Source organism: Cyprinus carpio, chromosome A14 (genome assembly GCF_018340385.1).
Source record: "Cyprinus carpio isolate SPL01 chromosome A14, ASM1834038v1, whole genome shotgun sequence".
NCBI lineage: Eukaryota > Metazoa > Chordata > Actinopteri > Cypriniformes > Cyprinidae > Cyprinus > Cyprinus carpio.
Window position 1 is genome coordinate 5413586 of NC_056585.1, and position 20104 is coordinate 5433689.

General features: G+C 39.4%; 2 protein-coding genes across 3 annotated transcripts in view; one reads left to right on the forward strand and one right to left on the reverse strand.

The window, feature by feature from the left end:
- Nucleotides 1-4041, forward strand: part of tmem129 (transmembrane protein 129, E3 ubiquitin protein ligase) — a 4889-nt gene extending 848 nt beyond the window's left edge. The window contains exons 2-4 of one of the 2 annotated variants that reach the window (XM_019091780.2): nt 195-669; nt 745-904; nt 3361-4039. In XM_019091780.2, the coding sequence (XP_018947325.2) occupies nt 195-669; nt 745-904; nt 3361-3609 (884 nt within the window). In that variant the 3' untranslated portion in view covers nt 3610-4039. Of the gene's footprint in view, nt 1-194; nt 905-3360 lie in introns of both variants that reach the window. The other variant, XM_042769752.1, reaches the window with a different exon arrangement.
- A 5190-nt stretch (nt 4042-9231) lies between these two features.
- On the reverse strand, nt 9232-15843 carry LOC109061982 (sterile alpha motif domain-containing protein 3-like). Its single transcript, XM_042769753.1, has 7 exons — nt 15751-15843; nt 14820-14862; nt 13075-13198; nt 10893-11842; nt 10654-10812; nt 10453-10548; nt 9232-9711 (listed from the first exon to the last, which is right to left on the reverse strand). Exons 4-7 carry the CDS (start codon nt 11826-11828, stop codon nt 9394-9396), a joined length of 1509 nt encoding a protein of 502 aa, XP_042625687.1. The 5' UTR covers nt 11829-11842; nt 13075-13198; nt 14820-14862; nt 15751-15843; the 3' UTR covers nt 9232-9393.
- Nucleotides 15844-20104: the final 4261 nt, after the last annotated feature.

Consider the following 20104-nt stretch of genomic DNA (forward strand, 5'->3'; position numbering starts at 1 on the left):
ACACATTGCACACAATGTAGTTTACGTGACATAAAGGCAATTTCAAGCAAATGTGTAATTATGTGATAATTATCAATACAGTGGACATGAAAGGTGTGCTTAATAATAGAGTGCCCAGAAACGGAGTGAGATTTTGACGTGACGGCTGTAATTTCTTTTTCTGTAGTGTTCCTCACGCTCCTGCTGTGTTTCAGGATACTATCTAGGCATGTGTGTGGCGGCTCCAGACCAGGACCTGCTGCGGGTGCACCGGGCGGCTCGCGGCTGGCAGCTGTACCTGGGCTGGTCTCTGAGCGTGCTGCTGGTCGGCTGTGTCCTCGTGTTCGTCTGGTCCAGACGCGGCTGGGAGAATCACCCCATCTGCAGGGCACTCGGCGCCCACGCCCTGCCGCGCTCCAGCTGGAGAGCCGTGGCCTCCTCCATCAACACGGAGTTCCGGCGCATCGATAAGTTCTCCTCGGGCTGTCCGAGCGCCAGAGTGATCGTCACCGACTCCTGGGTGATGAAGGTCAGCACATACTCGCTGCACATCGCCCTGCAGCAGGACTGTCACCTGACCGTCACCGGCTCCACGCAGCACAGCCTGTCCCCCGAGCTCAACGCACCGCTGCAGATCCTCACCATCAGCGTGGCCAGCATCAACCCCCGCGTCCAGCCCTTCCACATCAGGTGTGTCCCGCGGATCCGTGTGTCCTCCTGCGGAGGTGTGTGCGCTGAGCCGCTGTTTCTGTGCTTCCCTCGCAGGCTGAAGTCCACCGAGTACGCAGAGCTGCAGGAGAAACTGCACGCACCCATCAGAAACGCCGCCAACGTGGTCATCCACCTGACCATGAGCGAGCTCTTCCTGGAGACCTTCAAGACGTACGTGAACATGAACGCGGTGTACGAGTGTCCGAGCGGACAGGTGAGCACCGGACGCTTCACTCGAAGCTCAAGAATATCATTTATTCATCTGGTAAATGTTCTACATGAACATATTTTAAAGGAATAGTTCATCTAAAAGTGAAGATTAGGATGAGTTTGTTTCTTCATCAGGTTTGTAGAAATGTAGCACTGCATCAGTGTCTCATCAATGGATGCTCTGCAGTGAATGGGTGCCGTCAGAATGAGAGTCCAAACAGCTGATAAAAACATCACAATAATCTACAAGTAATCCACAGCACTCCAGTCCATCAGTTCACATCTGGAGAGAAGACAAAAGATTAAACACATCCAAGCATTAAGATGTTTTTAACTCAAATACATAGAGTCTATAATCCATAGTAACACTTCCTCCAGTGAAAAAGGTGTTCTGGTGTGAATCAGGAGAGAAATCTGCACAGATCAAGCAGCGTTTTTTAAACAGCTCTAAACAAATATGTGAGAGACAACAGGAGATGCACTTTTTCACTGGAGGAAGTGTTATTATGGATTATGGATTCATATTTTAGCAGTGGTTTGAAGTTAAAATCCTTGATGCAGCTGATGGATGTGTTTCTGACAAACTTCATAAGACAGTGATTGATGGAACGATAGTATATGTATGAATATAGACGTTGTTCAGTGTTGATAGCGGATGCATTAACTGATCTGAACCTGTTACTGTGAGATCTGATCTAAGTGAAGCTGCTTCTACTTTAAATGATGGACTGTGGTCCTCAAATATCACACACCAGCAGTCAAAACCTTTTTTAAAGTTTTTTAACGATTTCTCTTCTGCTCACCAAGCCTGCATTTATTTGATCCAAAATACAGCAGAAGCAGTAATATTGTGAAATATTATTCTAATGTAAAACAGCTGTTTTCTATGTGAATCTCTGTTAAAGTGTAATGTATTTCTGTGATGTGCAGCTGTATTTTCAGCATCATTACTCCAGTCTTCAGTGTCACATGATCTTCAGAAATCATTCTAATATGATGATTTACTGCTCAGAAACATTTATTATTCTTATTCTTATTATTATTAATATTTATAATATAATAAAATGGTTGAGTAAAATTTTTCAGGATTCTTTGATGAATAGAGAGATCCAGAGATCAGCATTTATCTGAAATAAAAAGCTTTTGTAAAATTATACAACCATTCAAAAGCTTGCAGTCAGTATAGTTTTTATTTACTGAAATGAATATTTTGGATATTAGGATAATATCCAATACATAAAGAATGCTTTACATTGATCAAAAGTGATGATAAAGACATTTATAATGTTACAAAATATTTCTATTTCAGATGAATGCTGTTCTTCTGAACTCTCTATCCATCACAGAAACCTGAAAAAATTCTACTCAGCTGTTTTCAACATTGATAATAATCAGAAATGTTTCTTGAGGAGTAAATCATCATATTAGAATGATTTCTGAAGATCATGTGACACTGAAGACTGGAGTAATGATGCTGAAAATACAGCTGCACATCACAGAAATAAATTACACTTTAAGGGGAGACACTGCAGGCAAAAACAGAGTTTTTTCATGCACCTGGCAATATTTAGATTTTGGGCTTTTTGGCTTTTCATAAAGTGTTTTTTCAGACTTATGGAAAGAAAACCTCCAAAAGTGACTGTTAAGTGTTTCTTTTATAGCACTTTATCTATTTGTGTCAATAGATTTCAATTACGTTTTTTCAGACTAGCCCGTTTTCTCAAAATGAGTTTTTCTCCTAGTCTGAACCATAAATCTCCAATTCAGTGACATTTACACACACCGAACTTTACATATTTATTCTTGTCTATATTCTGAAGGTTTTTACAGAGGGATTTGTTCATCTAAAATTTTCTTGATTATATACAACATTTTATTCCCCAAAAAATGGTGAAAATGTATTGTTTTCTAGCTGTTCAAAGTATTTTCTGAATTATGGAGTGACAAAAAGAGATTCCCAGAATTCCTTCTGTAAAAATATTTGACTCTAATATGTCAAAAAAAATTAAACAAGAATTCTGAAACTGACTTCATTCAGTGTTCAGATTTTTGTACTACAAATTTATGTAAATTAGCGCATATTTCATTAAATAATGCCTCATTTGCATATTTAAACATAACATTTTAGAAAACTTATAATACAAAAAATGTTTGCAATTATCAATGTAATCAATCAACTTGGTTAGTAAGGTGATAACTATTAGTTAATTTTTTTTACTTCTATTCACCTGCAGTGTCTCGCCTTAACATTGATTTAATGAATTAACTCAGAAAATATGTTTTCTAATAATATTTCATTTTGGATCAAATAAGTGCAGGCTTGGTGAACAGAAGAGGGTTATTAAAACCCGTGTATCTGAGTGTCCCAGACTGCTGTGAGTGCTTCAGGAGTAACAGCATCTTCTCTGGTGTCAGTGGCTCTGTCTGCTGAATGAATGTTGATGTGATGTGTTTAATCAGGAGCTGGAGCCGTGCATCGGCTGCATGCAGGCCAGCGCGGGCGTGAAGCTGCTGCGTCTGTGTACGGCGGAGGCTGAGGGAGAGTGTCAGCAGTGCTACTGTCGGCCCATGTGGTGTCTCACCTGTATGGGGAAGTGGTTTGCCAGCCGCCAGGACCAGCAGCAGCCGGAGACGTGGCTCAGCAGCAGGGTCCCGTGTCCCACCTGCAGGGCCAAGTTCTGCATCCTAGACGTGTGCTCCGTCCAATGAGGAGCGACACCTGAGTGCTGTCAAGACCTCCGTGCCTCTCAAACTACAAACACATCTGATGATGAGAAGAAACGCTTCAGGAGCTGCTCCAGCTCATCTGTCACCACAAACTCTAAAGAACCATAATGAAGCTACTGTATCATATCTGATTTGAATTTCTAAGGCTCTGAGAGATGAGCATCATCAAAACTCTGCTGTTAAACCTGCTGCACACAATCTACTGCATGCATTCTGTCTCTGATTTATAGTTTGTATGTTTATATCCAGTCAGAGCTGTTTTAGTGTAACTGTAGCTGCTGCTTCTGGTGTCAGATCTTGAGTGATTGTGATCAAGTAAAGGTCAGAATAACTGCAGTAATATCTCCAGATGAACTCTTACTGGACTGAAGCAGCTCAGCTTTACTTGATTCTCCATCAATCATGTTTTAGAGTCTCACATCTGATCATCAGGATCTTTTGAGGAGCGTTTGTTTCCAGAAGCTTTACTTTCACTGTTCCTCAGCGGAGGAATGATCTTCACAAGCCTCCAGAACATCTCACATCTTCTGAGGAGCCTTTATTTCTTCATCTCTCAATCACTGCATTATATGTTTGGATCATTTACATCTCATCTCACTGAGACACATTACTGGAGATATAGAGCACAGACTGATATTTAGATCAGTTTATATCAGTATCTGCTCTACTGTTATACTGATCTCACTGATTTACATCACAAGAAGCAGAATATCTTCACTTTTTTGGTCATATAAATATCAGCATCTGCACCAAATTGCACATAATTGCTCAGTTTGGACCTTGTTTTTTCTTTCATATTCTCAATATATCAGACTATATAAGCCATAGAAATCTGATGGATCAAATATGATACTCAACAAAAAACACTTTCTTTGTCTTTTTCTAGGGATGTAAAGATTCAATAAACTGTTGCATTAAATTTTTTTTAAAAAAGCTTTTGTTTTTTTCCTGACTACTTTTTTTTTTTTTTTTTTTAAAAAAGCTTTTTGATGTGTCAGGCTTCTCAGGTTTTCCCTCACTGTCAAAAAAAAAAAAAAAAAAAAAAACTATAGTATGATATATATATATATATATATATATATACTATATATATAAAAAAAAAAAAAAATATATATATATATAATGTGTGTGTTCTTGTTTTCTGTATTTTTCAACAGTTATGTTAAAGTTATGTTCAGGGTGGAAATTCAGACATTTTGGTCTGGTTGAGCACTTAAAAATCAGTGGCTGTATTCACAAAAAAAAAAAAAAAAAAAACTTGTAAGGCTAAAAATAGCTCTAAAATCTACAAGCTACTCACATAACATTTTAAGGCTAAAAGTAGCCAGGACCGCTTCAAGTCCTCGTGAGGACCCTGAGTGAGACTCAGAAATGATCCGAAGCAAGGCTGAGTGTTTATACTGGAAAATTACAATGACATCAACCTTATACAAAGATATCGCCTGAATCACAAGAGCGTTTTCTTTGGTGGTTCTGTATTATCCGTCAGCAGTGCCGGCCCTGCCTAATAAGCGGCTGCACAGGGCACCGTGGCCACCAGGGGCCCCGCGTCAGGAGTTCAGACAGAATCACGGGAGTAAGGCGAGATGATGGTGGAGATGGCAACAGCAGAGCTGAGCAGGAGCGTTCTCTGAAGCTGTACTTCCATAGGAATTCATTAAAAACATTCATGGACACACACTGTAAGTGTCTGACAAATCGTGTACTTCCGGTCCCGATCGCGAAATCGAAAGCGAAGCTAAAAAGAATGTGTGCATGCATTCAAACGCAATTTCAGTACCAGCAGTTTGAGAGCGACTGCAGCTCCCTGATGCATGCAAATGCATACAATATCTAGGCTGTAATAAGTATGCACACTATAATAGGATGTGATAACCATCTCCTAGCTCTGTATCATGATTGATGAAAATTTAGGTTTCTGTCTGAGCTTTGATTTAAATATTGAGAGAGTAGCCTTCTTTGATTATGGTTGCTCTTAATAAGACTAAGAAAGACCTGCTGTTTTTGTTGGTTTGTTTTTGTTTTTTTCAATGATCAGTTTGTGGAAAATAGTTCAGATAGGAGATCAAACATTCTAAAAACTCAAACTCACAGCCTGCAAGTACAATAGGTCTGAAGAGACTCATGAAATCACACAAGAGAGAAGTCAGTCAGTTGAGTTTGTGGCAAAATATTTTACAGTGCTTCAGTATTATCTGTTATTGCATATAATAATTCATTCTCAGAAATGAGATGGCATTTATTGCGAGATCAGTTAAAACATTTCAAATGCACCTGCAGACTATTTTTCCAGGCATGTTTTTCATCAGTGAAGATTTCTTAAAATAGAGTAAGAATGGTGTCTAGTCTCATTCTTGTGAACCCTGTCTCGTGTCTGGTCTCAGATTTTTGCCTTCACTTTGATGTTAAATCTGCTTCAACATTTGTTTACACTGATTATTTCTGCATTTTAATCTGTCTTGTCATGCCAGCCCAGAAAATGAATTATTATTATTATTCTGTTCTCTAATATAATTTTCATAACCAGGTGTTTTTGCTTTAAGCATTCATCTCACTGAATTTTGATAAATTTCTCTTAAGCAATCGTTAAACTCTTTAATTTTAAATGTTAAACTCTTTAGTTTTAAAAGTTTGCTTAAATGGGTTGTTGCATGACATGGCATTTTCACTGTCACACAAGATAAAAAAAATTTAATAATATTGTCATCATTTGAAATGTCTTTGTCTTACATGGAACCATTGTCATAAAAACTGCTTTATTATGAGATTTATTATTATTTAAATTTTTGAGCTAAATCTCAAAATTGTCCTATGGTGTGTCTCAAGGATGTTCAATAAATTACAACTTTTATAAATTAAAAAGAAAAGCATACAATTGTAAATAAATACCTCAGGCATAATTTTACAAATGTCTCTTTTAGATTTTTTTTCATCCATATATTTCTAAAAGCATATGAACTTGATACATTATGTCCACTGTATTTACTGTATATTTGTCAACTACCCAGATATATTTTCCTATCTATATCTTGATATTATATATATATATATATATATATATATATATATATATATATATATATAGATATATATAATGGTAAAATTGTACAATTAGGTGTCAGTGTAGGATGTGTACACTGGGATGGGTTGTGGGTGGTTAGGTGAAACTGTAGGTATGGGGGCCATTTTTTGGAAATCTGCTTAGGGCCCCCAAAATGCTAGGGCCAGCCCTGTCCATCACTATATGCTTACAGTATTTTTGAAATGTGGTTTAACTATATCTGCTATTCAGTTTAATTGATTAGGGCCAACTGAATAGAGTTAGCCATAGGTGTGTATCCCATACTTGATCATATTCTATTTAGCTTACACACACACACACTTGAACTGAAACGCTGTGTCAGTTGCTGATGCTATGAGGATGTCTTCAGCCTGCATCGGTGTCTGAAGCACGTGTACAAACACGCCAACCCCTCACTGAGTAAATCCCTGCTGTGACTCTGAACAAACAGCAGCCTCGAGTTGCTGTACGTAACAAACCTCAAGTGACCGAGCGCTTAATACCTGGAGGCATGGAACATAACAGCCACCAAACCAAGGGGAGCATGTAAAATCTTCCAGTGAAAAACTGAGAAGATTACAGAGGAGAGCAAGCGATGCCATCTAGCATCCGTGTTCTTTAACCAGTGTCCGCTCTATCCTCAGTCCTCCTTGATGGAGAAGAGCAGAAGTACTTTGAGGAGATCCAGGCAGGAAAAACTCCCAGCGGACCACCAGGGATCGCTATTCTTGATTAGCAGACCCCTTACAGAAGTGAGCTGACATACTGTATATAGCACTAAGTCAAGCGATTACCTCCAGTCTATCTAGAATCTATCTTGGCTCTAGCAAGGAAGTGCAAGTACTGGGCTACTCATAGTCTCGTGTAGCCAGACCTTTCGCCCATGAGGCCGTTTGACCGACATGTCAAACAACCAATCACAGTTCGTTTCATTCAGCGGCACATTTCGAGGCGTGGAAATGTTGCCACAATAACAGACAGGTGTGTAAATCTCTCGGACATATTTTAAAGATTCTTAGTTGATCCTGATAATCACTCATTGTCACAGTTGTAAACACTAGGCTTTCTTCTTTCTTCAGGGGGTTTGGCGACACGGTATCTTTGTTTCCAGGCGGAACGTTAAAGAACACGACACACGTCTCGCGGAAATCCTGTACACTGTAAAATGTAATAAGTAGAGTTAACTTAAAAAAGTGAGGAAACAGATTGCCTTAAATTTATAAGTATAGTATTAATTTTAAGTTGGCTAAACTAAATAGTATTTGTAGACTAAACTTAATTATCAAGTACAATTAAGTACTGGTGACTCAAAAGCATTAGTTGAGGTAACTTATTATTAGTGTTCACTTTACTGGTAAATATAAGGAAACCGATTGCCTCACATTTTTAAGTAAGCTAAACTAACAAAAACGAGTAAAGCAAAAAATGAACTATGTTGTCAAAACATTCATTTTATTATAACAGTGTCCAAAATTTTTTAAGCATTTTTAAAACAAAAAGGGTTGATGGTGAGTAATTAAAAACCAACAAGTCAACCCAACAATAAAACATTTGTGTTACTGCAAACACACAGATAACAGATTAAAACAGACATTTTTGTTGTGGGTATAGGGATTTGTCACCCATCAACCTGGATACAACACACAAAATGCAAATATAGACCTAAGACAGTCTTGTTTCAGCTATTACAAACGTATGAAAAACAGTTATTAAAAAAAAAAAAAAAAAGTTTCATTACTGCAGTTTTGGTTTTTGTATCCAGGCTGACAGTTGATTAAATAAAACTCACAAATTACGGCAGAATTGCAGCAATTACGGTTTTGCTTTTTCTAAAATTTGTATCCAGGATGACAGAATTATACACCCAAAGTGTAACAGACCTACAACAACAGTCTTGTTTCTGCCATCAGCTCAAATCTGATTAAAACAACAGCCTTTTTTTTTTTTTTTATATAGGGATTTGTTTTAATCAGTCACCCATCAACCTGGATACAACACCCAAAATGCAACAACAGACACAATACTAAATCTTTCTGTTATAACTAACAAACACATCTTGACTAAAAGTTTTGGTTTTGAATCCAGGTTGGTAGGTGTCTGATTAAAACTACCAAAAAATTCAACAACAGACCTACGGCAACATGGTCTTGTTTCTGCCATCAGAAACACAAAGAACACATCTTGATCAAAATATCCAAGTTATGCAGCAATTACAGTTTTGTTTTTCTAGGATTTGTACCCAAGTTGATGGATGGAAAAAAAAACGCAACATGCAACAGACATACAGTAACAAATCCTTGTTTCTGCAAACACTAAACATTTTAAATAAAACAGATTTGTTTTAATCAGTCACCCATTAACATGAATAAAACACCCAAAGTGCAACAACAGACCTACAATAACATGGTCTTTTTCTGCCATCAGATGCTTAAAACAAAAAAAGGTTTTTAAGTTGCGGGTATTGAGATTTTTAATCAGTCACCCATCAATCTGGATACAACAACCAAAAGGCAACAATAGACCTAAGACAGTCTTGTTTCTGCTATTAAAAACATTGAACAAATTCTTTACTACAAAGCTTTTAGTGACTGGAGTTTTGGTTTTGTATCCAGGTTGGCAGGTGACTGATTAAAACTCAAAAAAAATGCAACAACAGACCTACAGTAACATGGTCTTGTTTCTGCCATCAGAAACACAAAAACACATTAAAACATCAGTAGGTTTTTTAGTGATTGCAGTTTTGGCTTGAGAGATTTGTGCCCCAGGGAAAGAAAAACCCTTTGAATGAACTCAAAAGTGTTTTTAAGCTGTGAAGGGTACTCCATATTTAAAGCATAGATTAGCCCAAAAACAAAACAAATGGAATGTGGAACATTCTCAAGTCCATCCATTGCTATAACACCCTCCAAAATTATTGCTGTATCAGTGACCTCCAATTGCAAACCTTGTGGAGACATTGGGCTGTCCTCTGGCACCACAGTGAGAATTCCTATCGGTACTTGAGGTGCAACGATATCAATGTCCTATAAGAAAGAAAGAAAAGCGATATTAAAATACATTCTTATATTGCAAACGCAAACAAGTGCATGTTCCTTGTAAAAATTTAAACTGCTTAAGGTGCTGTTACTAGTTCTTGAAGTAACTAGTAAATTTATAACCTGGCTTCAGAGGGAATTGTCAGTGATAATTTGGACTTTTTCAGCAAAAGCATCGAAACATTTAATAGCAATATATTTTAGGTAAAACAGTTACATCCATCCCATGATCGGTTTGGTTTCAAACATTCCTCAAATATCTTCCTTCGTGTTCATCAGAAAGAAATTTATACAGGTTTGTAACAAAATGAGATCCTTTCCCTATCCTTTTAATATTTAACTTATTTAACGCTAATTATTGGTCATTGAAAGGCATTTTTTTTGTTACTGCTGAGACTGTCTATACCAGCAGAGAGTGAGGCGATAGGGTGGAGAAGGGATGCTGCTAAAACTGTCACGGGACATAGGTAATGAATGGCTATATATAGAGACCTCTTTGTGCTGAGTAGATGGATTGAAATTGAATTGGAAAAATTCAAGACACTATTCTATATGAGATTTTTATAGTTTGAAAACAGTTTCATCCACATTTTAAGATTTATTTGATCAAATGTTATGTCTTCTATGTACTTTATATAAGATCTCTTAAGTAAACGTAACGCTGACACAGAAATTGGGACATCTTTCTTGTAGCACTTTTTACAGATATTAAATTAGAAGAATACTTACAAAGCATGTTTTGAAGAAGTCTGTAGTGTCTTCCCCAAGAAGGACAGCAAGACCACGGAGAACAGCTGTCTGTCGAGCAGTGACATCAGTGATGTTCTAACAAATAATAAATAAAACATCAAGATCAACAGTGAAAACAGATCACTTTAAAGTTGACAAATGGACTTACACTATTGTAAAAAAAAAAAAAAAAACACTTACTGCAGACTTCATTTGCATTAGAAGCTCCAAGAGCTTTTTTCCAGCTGTGCCTTTCTTTGATTCGAAAATTTCCAGAAAACGAGAAGTATGTTTATCAAGGGCTGAGAAGAATTCTTGCTTGAGGTTTTTGCTTGTGATCCGGTTGAACTCAGCAATAATCTACGAAAAGGAGAACAAAAGAAACAACACATTAAGACTTAAAATATTTTTACATGCCCTAGATAAAGTGTCTTAATTACCTGACTTTCCCTGAAGAGTGCTGGCCATCTTTGTAAAGTCTCTTTTACTGAAGGCTCCTTTTCAACCAACTCTTTTCTTCTTAGAGAAAAAGTTATGTCCATGTACTGTGCTATCAGTGTAGAACTTGGATGTTGTTTCTTCATTTCCTCCACAATTTCTAATCGTTTTGATTCCATGCTGCTTTCATTTTCACCAGAAGGCATATTGGGTAGGAAATTGATCTCGAATCGTTTGGGTTTCTTGACATTTCTTGGAGAATCTTGGCTCCCTCTTTTCATTGAATTAACAAGAACATCGGTGCATCCAGCTCTCCGTAGTTTGCTCCTGTAATTACCCATTTTAAACTTTATACTGTTTTTCCATCCGTTCCATCCAGTGGAGGAGCCTGGTTCAAAAAGGCATGGATGTTTTTTGACAAGTGCCGATGCAACATCATTGAAATCTTCTTCACGGGGATATGCTTTAAATTTGTACATAGCCTCAGCGAGCTTTTCAAGCACTTCATGTTTCATGTCCCTGGGAACTTGCAAGTATGTCTTATCTCTCATAAACAAGAGGTTTCCCTGGCGCAGTCTGTATTCCACATCCACGGAAAAGCTGGGAATTTCAAATGTTTCTGGCCATGGATCCTGGCGTGTAAGAGGTGTCTCTTCTTGAGAGGTAACAGAAATAATGTCGGTGTCGGCCTGGCTCGGTGTAGGTGATGTCACGAGAGAGATTACCTTCAAAGTGGGCTTCTCAGGTAAATCTGCAATGTCAGTAAGGTTAACAAGTGCATTGTTAAAATCAGCGTCTTCATACTGAAGAGAGAACGTGTATGGAAGATCAAGATGCTGCCCAAGCTGTTCAATCAGGGAGTCCAGGGTTTGTGGTTTGCTAGGAAGTGTGACCTTCCGAATATCATTGTCAGTCACAATCACTCTTCTCATCTCCATTGTGTCATGTGGACCTAAAAATAATTTGAGAAAACAAATAATTTTGACACGTTCCACAATTTTCAGTATTAGACCCGAGACAATATTCAGCACAAGATGAAATGTTTAATTGTAACAAATATCCTGCCTTGTATTTTGTAGGTTGGCAGTGGAAACAAGTCATTCAAATCAGAAAGCTTAATGACTGACATAAGTGGTACATGGCTGGACAATTCATAGGAACGCAGATGCTCAGTGTACCACGCTGTCTGTTCTTTGCACACAAACAAAACATCTGTGTTGATGACTACACTTTTAACAATTTGCCTGAAATCAGGTAGACCTGAACAGGAGCCAACAGAAACAACTACATCTGGACCAGTACTTAATGCCATCAATGCATACTGAGGATGTAACAAGGACAGTGCTTTGAGCACCAAAGTTGTTCTGAAGAACATTTCTGAACGCATTCTCAGGAAAAGATGAAATCAGTGTAACTGCAACTTTTTCCATCTGCACAGAAGGGTTGGAAAAAAGAAAATGAATCCATGTGGTACACCATCATTCTTTGATGTCGGACTGCCAGAGTTTGAGGGACATTTTTGAAATTCTTTGTGTCACAATGATTTGCTTGAAGAACTTATGTTTGCCTTCAAAACGCATTGTCCAGACATCTCTTAAAGGCCCATACGTTCGTATAAGTTGTGGGTAATGCTCAATGTAATGGTGTTTGGGACGCAATGCAAAATGAGGAAATGCTGTTAAAAGCAAACCTCTGTGCTCTGAAATTTTATCCCCAAGGAAATCAATAGTTTCCTCAGTGAATCTGAAGGACGTCACCAGTTCCAAAATGTCTTTCAAAAGCATTAAAATCTCCCATGATGGATCATTCTCTGGGATATCAAATCCAATCATGAGGGGAAGAAGTCTTAGAAGTGCCCAATTTTCATGGCCATTACAACCAATTGTGCCTCTAGAGGCAAAGGCAACTGGAATAGTTTGAGGCTGATCAGTCTTGTCCATGAATTTGTATGGAAACTGCTTGATTGTTCTGTTTAAGTAGTCAAGAGTAATGTACTTTTTGTTGATCAAATCATTAAGACACACTGCCATTTCAACGGGTATGACACCCTCTAAGAGATCATGCATGAGGTCAGGTGGAAAGCCGCCGACAGGGTGAAAATAGTCTAGTTCTCTGAAGACACAACTACCTTTCACACCATACTGTTTAACCAAACTCTGATCTTTTAAAACTTCTTCAACTTGCCTGTCGTGATTTAGCTTGGTCCTGGATTCAAATGCTCCTGTCCGCACCTCTCTTTGTTGGATTTCACTCTTCTTCACCATACAGAAGCGACAGGGGTGTTCCACAATGAAACTCTCTTGGAATCCTGCCAAGGAATGGGCACCAAGGTTATCAGCAGACACACAGAGAACAGTTCCCAATACACATTCTCCTAACCGCTCTACAAAGATGCCATGTTTTTCTAATGTTTTCAGGTCTTGAACAAGAGGGTGTAGGACTTTTTCATATCCATACTGTTTCACTGCACTAGCTTTGGATAAGATTGCCAACTGAATTGCATGAAGAGAAGACCGATACTTAGAGGGAAGATTGGCAAGGGACCCAGTAAAACACTGAACATCTTGTGTTTCTTTTTGAAGTGCCAAGAAGAGTTGGCAATCTCAAATTCATCAGTGTAGAGGGTAAGTACAAAATCCTAAATTTTTCTGCCATCAGAAAAGGATTCTCAGAGTAGTTAGTGCCATCTCTGTAAGAGCTAATTCCCACATGCCCTGCCATCGGGAGCAAGGAACTTTATCAAGGACCTCTGATCTGTTTAAAAGCAGCTGTAACATGTTCAAGATTGGCACATATATGCAAAAGACTGTGATTCTTTGTCGAGTTTGTATTCTATTGGCATAACTACTCGGAAGGATCGGAAATTCTTTCTCAACGTATGAGCTGCTCTTTACTGATGGTAGATAGAGGCTCACCAGACTCAGTCATTTTTAAGATCAGATTATTCTCTGTGACAACTTTCACAATGTCTTTCAAAACATTATCAGTATAAGTGATTTCATGTTGATTTAAAATCTGCTGAATGCCATTACTCAAAAGGGGCCTTGACAGAAGAAAAATTTGAGTAATTTGTTGTATTACTTCTTGTACTGCTGCATCAGATATATGCAGAATGGTTTGCATCTTAAGGAAAAGCAATCCTAAATTATGCTCAAGTTGTCTCTGTAAATCATCCAGACTTTGATTTGGGTCACCTTCTTCATATTCATCCTGGACAAACTCTGTAGAATCAACTGAATCATACCAAGAAGCTGTACTTTGTGTAACATCTTGCTGTAAATCGGCAGCAATATTTTGCAACTCCACTAAAATGTTGGGCTTAAAGTTCCTCTGAGTGCTAAACTGGTGTTTCTTACTTTTATGAGCATTAAATGTGGAATAAATTCTGCTTTCAAAATCGCAGTCTTTGTATGGGCACTGAACCATCTCATTATTTTTCAGATGTTGACGCAAATGGCAGAAAAACAAGGATTCTGTGCAGGGTTCTTTAAATTCACAGAGAGGACAATGAAATATCAAAGGTGTTGGTTCTGATCCACTTGTTTGTTTTTTCTGTGCAGGGTTCTTTAAATTCACAGAGAGTTTTTTTTTTTTTTTTTTTTTTTTTTTTTTTTTTTTTTTTTTTTTTTTTTTTTTTTTTTTTTTTTGTTTTTTTTTTTTTTCCTTTTTTTTTCCAGTTTTCCCCCCCCCCCCCCCTTTCCCCCCCCCCCCCCCCCCCCCCCCCCACCCCATGATTTCTTGTTTAATTGGCACTTGATTTTAGAGCTTGTTAAATGACTTTTTGAGCAAATTGACTTTTAAACCAAAAGAACACAAACAGTCTGTGTGAAGACAAGGAATTTGATTGGTTCTTGTGTAGCTTCCATGTTTAATCCGATAATGCTTCAATAGCAGAGCTCTCTTTTCACAGAAATAAACACAGAACTTACACTTCCACTGCATGTCCACTGCGCTCTTCAAAGAAACAAACTTCTGCAAAAAAAAAGTTAAAGTATATGGATTAATGGTAACAAGCAATTTGTAAAAACATTATTTTTAGCATCCACTTTAAAAACTTGCATAAAATAATGTTTTCTTTGCAGCACATCTCTTATTTAACTTTTTATTTTTTTTTTTTCATTTTAAGGCATTAAATGAATGGTTTTTCGGGTCGATTCGTTTGAATCGATTCTTTGCCGATAACTGAAAACACAACAGAGAAAGACGATCTAAATTGGCTCACGAATCAATAATTTATCCAGTATATGGTCTGAAGGCACGTGAGGTGTTTAAAATCAGAATGAGTTTTTAGTCTTAAGAAAAAAACAGTGTCGCTTAAACACACGTGCTTGCAGAATATATAACCTTCCACATTATTGTATTTTAGAAAAGGCAAAAATCCTGCATAACGTTACTATGCTCAAATGTTAAATTGCGGGTATGAGTAACGTTTCACGTGTAAAGAGCTTCACTCGTCCGTCACTAAACTGAAAACAGTTGTTTTTATATTGATATATATATATAAAGGACATCAACACTAATTATAAACTGGTTACTTTTCAATTGCATACCTTTTCCTTTTACTCAAGTAATTAGGACTATAACTTCAACTAATCATTTACACAATTACTTGTATTGTACTTCATTAAGTTTTTGTTACTCTAACAACCTCTGTAACTTGTCTGTTGACCTAAAACACGTTTATCTTAAAAGCGAGGCGATTGGCAATTATTAGATTGCTAAGAGCAATCCAACGTCATCCATCGATTCTATATCACTATATTAACAAAATACGAACTTTTTATAAACTTTGAATTTGATATTGTTATTTTGAAATGAAAATGTAGCAGTTAAACTATAAAAAAAAAAAAAGAGACTTACCTCATCATGCTCTTATCCAGCCACGTGCAAATTAATGAACCTACTATCTGAACCAAGTAACTACGCATGTGCAGTCTTCTTCTTCTTCGTCCAATTAATGAGCTCTCACTCCTTTGGAGTATTACCGCCACCTATTGTATATATGGTGCATGTCAAGTTATTTATAAAAGAGGTTCGTACAACGACGTAATTGGTGACTGTCTTTATTTAGCAACTCAGTACAACAACCCTCCGCTAGTGTGCTCGAACATAACCTAACATAACCTCTAACATTCGCTAACCCCGCCTCCTATACAGACGTCACCTCCTGTTACTTCCAAAACTATTACACTATTATTCCATAATACCACATCTCCCTTTCTTTGAGAACAAAGGGGTGGACTACCTTTGTCTCTGCAGGTCTTAAGGGGTTTATTCTGCCCTTTTGCTGGAAGACCTGTCCCTGATTCAAACACACTACGCAAAACAAGAAATAAAAAACTTACACATTACCATACTTGAACTCTATTACTTTAGCAGGCTGTGTTCTCCAAAACTTTAAACTCTCAGGTTTTCAGGCAAATGTAAACAGTAAAGCAGAACAATTTTCACAATCACAATTCCCACTCTTCTTCCTTTTTTTTTTTTTTTTCACAAATCAAGTCTCTGCGGCTTTCTAACCTCTCTCCCACACCTAGTCCGCACAGTCTCTGTGGTGGGACCCTCTCTGCTGGGTGATGTTACCACTGGTGGAGCTGGCTCTGGTGATGTTGTCACTGATGGATTTTCTCCCACCAGTGGCTCGTCAGCGTTGCTTTCCCCACTGTTGGTCTGCAGTGGCACCAAGTGATGCCGGTTCCTCCTCAGTGTCCCCTGAGGCACCTGGACGATATAAGAGCGAGGGGTGTTTGTGTGTAGATAGCACAGTGCCCTGGACTCGTGCATCGGTGATCCACACATCCTACCCCAGGTAACGAGTGGCTCTAGATTTCTGGCGCCGTGTCTCTTGTTGAAGAATTTGCGTCGTTCCCCCTCTTTTCCCTTTCTTTTGGCCTCCAGCACGTTGTAGTCGGTCAGAACTGGATTCAGCAGGGTTGGGAGGGCAGGAACTGTAGTTGCAGAGGCGCCGCCCCATCAACAGCTTGGCTGGGCTATAGCCGTTCTGTAGATGGGTTGCTCTGTAGGCCAGCAAAGCAAGGTATGGGTCTGATGCCTTGGTTAGCAGGTTTTGTCACAGTTTGTACAGCGCGTTCCGCCTCCCCATTGCTTTGGGGAAACTTGGGGCTGCTCGTGATGTGCACAAGCCATAGTCTGCTACAAAGGCTTTAAAGTGGCTAACAGAGAACTGGGGGGCCATTGTCACTTTTAAGGAATTCACAAATCCCATGACGAGAAAATATGGATTTCAGGTGCACCACCACATCTGGACCTTGTGGGTGACAGCAGGGCAATTTCCACATACCTTGAAAAAATAATCTACTACTAGTAGATAGGTCTTGCCTTTCAGCATGAACAGGTCAGCTCCCAAAGTTTGCCAAGGCCTGTCCGGCATCTCTCCGTTGGTATCAACGGCTCTTTGACGTTCTTTCTCTCCTGAATGCAGGTTCTACATTTTAGTACCATGTCATTTAGCTGGCTACTGAGCCCTGACCACCATACTGTCTGTTTGGCCCGGCCTCTACATTTTGTCACCCCCAGGTGTCCCTCATGTAGTCTCTGCAGCACATCCCCTTGTAAGGCGAATGGGATGACAAGCCTTGTGCCCCGCAGCAGCAGTCCATCATGCACAGTCAGCAATGCTCTATCAGGCCCAGTAATGTCTCAGCGCTCCCTGCAATTGGCTTTTGTCAGGCCAGCCGTCTGTGCAGTACTCCATCAGTGCAGAGCATGTGCTGGTCTGCCTTTAGGTGCTTCGTAAGCTGCTCAGATAATCTCCCACTGACAGGAATGTTGCTGATGACAGAGTCTACATAGATGTGGTGTCCTCTAGTAGGCTGTATCTGTGTGTGCTCTTGCGGTTCTTAGAGGAGCACGCGACAAGGTGTCGGTGCTGGTCCCCCCACGGATGGCTTTTGAAGCTCTGTTTTATTTAATATAAATTACAACACAATTAAACACCAAAACTGGTGGTCGCTGAACGGGGAGGCCCCTGCTGGTTCTGTCCCCAAACAGTACCAGTTGGTTTTCTTTTTTGGACAAAGCAGGTCTCCTTAGGGGCACAACCCTTGCCTTGGTCCTTTTTTTTGGTTAAATGGTTTTAATATTCATAGCATTGACATCATTTTGTTTGTTAAGAAAAGGCTGCCCCCAGCTGATTGACTCCATGCCCAGAAAAAAACGGACTAAGGTATCGCTGACTATTTTTTGGTGTGCGTCCATCTCCTGCACTAAAGCCCATCTCCAGCCATCGTTCTTTTTCCCTACTTCTGTCATTTCTCCGGGATCTGGCTTCGTCGTCTCCATAATCTGGCTGAAAATCACACAGGACCCATCCATTTGACACTGTATTGGGGGCGTGTGAGGCCCCCTGTCATTCTGTCATTTGGTCCCTGATGTTGAGAGTGCTAAATGCCTTGACATTTTGTGCTCTACGGTCTCCGTATAAACAACAACCCTTATGTAGCCGCACATTCATGCTCGTCCATACTGCGTCCTGCCCCAGACGGTATTGTGGTGTCATATAACCTTTGACAACACAACCATCTTCCCTCCAGGGGGCCCACACCTGTCCACATTTCTGTCCAAAAACGGGTTATCATGTCTAACTAACGTGTTTTTGTTGTACTTCACTTCCACTTAACTCTACTATCCAACTCACTTACCTCTGACTACTTAACCACCACATTACTCTCTGGTATCCTTCCTTGCCTTTTTTTTTCCCTATTTCAACTTTCTGGCACGCCCTGACTTCTCCTATGTATTGTTTCTGTCAATCCAAGGCCAATCATCCTTTGTGAAAAGTGCTTCGGGGGGGGGCTGGAAAGTATAGGGCTGCGCTACTATGGCCCCAAAGGGGTTGAGCCGGTGTGCGGGTTTTGAAAAAAAAAACTAAAAATAAGCCGCCCCATAGGCGTGGATGAAGGTGGTGTCTTTTGGCAGAACCCTCTTTTGTCACTGGGACTATGCCCAAAAACCCCCTATTGGCAATCTACTTTGCTAATACTAGTTTGCGCTGCGCAGCTAAGAGCATAGGCCTCAGAGTGGGGTCAACCACTCAAAAAACAGAAGGCCAGGATAAACTTATTTTTTTCCCTCTGCAAAAACCTGATTATGGACAGTTCATCTAATCATTACCTTGTAAATCCTCCACACAAATGCGGACAACACAGTAAACCTGCCTTTTTTTTTATGTTTTTTTTTTTTTTTTTTTTTAAACCTATGCTTTTTTTTTTTTTTATTTGTTTTTTTTTTTTTTTTTTTTTTTTTTTTTTTTTTTTTTTTTTTTTTTTTTTTTTTTTTTTTTGTCCCTGTTTTTTTTTTTTTTTTTTTGGTTTTTTTTTTTTCTTTCTTTGTTTTTTTTTTTTGGTTTTTTTTTTTTTTTTTTTTTTTTTCGCTTTTTTTTTCGGCACCAACCACCACCATCCCGGCGCACCAGCGAAAGAGGAAAGTAAACAAAACAAAAAGGTCGTCTACCTCAATCTTTGGCTTTATCACCGCCCATCCCTCTCCACTATAATTCCCGTTCTCTCCCATACCGTCCAATCTCCCCTCCCCCCCTCCCCCCCCTTTTCCCCCCTTCACTTTTTTTCTTTCCTTATATTTTCCTGCCCCATAAGCGGCAGAGGACCACCCTATGGTGGGCTCAACTCCTACCCCCTCTGCGTGGTGCGTGTAGATAGAAGGTCACAGCCTCTGGCGTATTTGATTGAGTATGCCTCCGGACAGTGACCCAGAGCCGGACTAACAGAAACAAAGACAAATACAAACAGACTTCGTGAATACTGGGTGTGTTTTCACGAAGAGGAGATTCCCAATGGGATGATTCTTTGTGGTCGAACGAAAGAACCCTGCCACAACACCAAGCTGAAGCTGTTCTAATAGAGCAGCAAGTTTTCAGGGAGCCAATAAAAAAAGTTCGCCAGAAAGAGTCTGCCCAGCAACGCAATGGCGGTGTTAGGTCTTTTAAAAACAACCATAGAATGTCCCCTCTCTGTGGCTCTGTGGCTGTCCTTTGTCTTTTTTTTTGCCTCTGCGCAACCCAGGAGTGTTTCTCTGCTCAACCTAGGACGGGGGGGGGGAAAAGAGCAACTTCTCCACCTGTCCCCCCAATGGGCTTGTCGAGACGAACATTGCCATGCGCTTAACTCATCATCCACCCCTGTAATGGCATAGTACAACCTCGGCTGGCAGGGGCGGTGGGACAATATCAAGCACC

Coding starts and splice junctions, on each gene's coding strand:
- LOC109061982 (XM_042769753.1), bottom strand. CDS start 11,828: ATGGAGATGAGAAGAGTGATTGTGACTGACAATGATATTCGGAAGGTC. Junction 10,813..10,892: donor CACTCTTCAGGGAAAGTCAG/GTAATTAAGACA, acceptor TCCTTTTCGTAG/ATTATTGCTGAGTTCAACCG. Junction 10,549..10,653: donor TAATGCAAATGAAGTCTGCA/GTAAGTGTTTTT, acceptor ATTATTTGTTAG/AACATCACTGATGTCACTGC.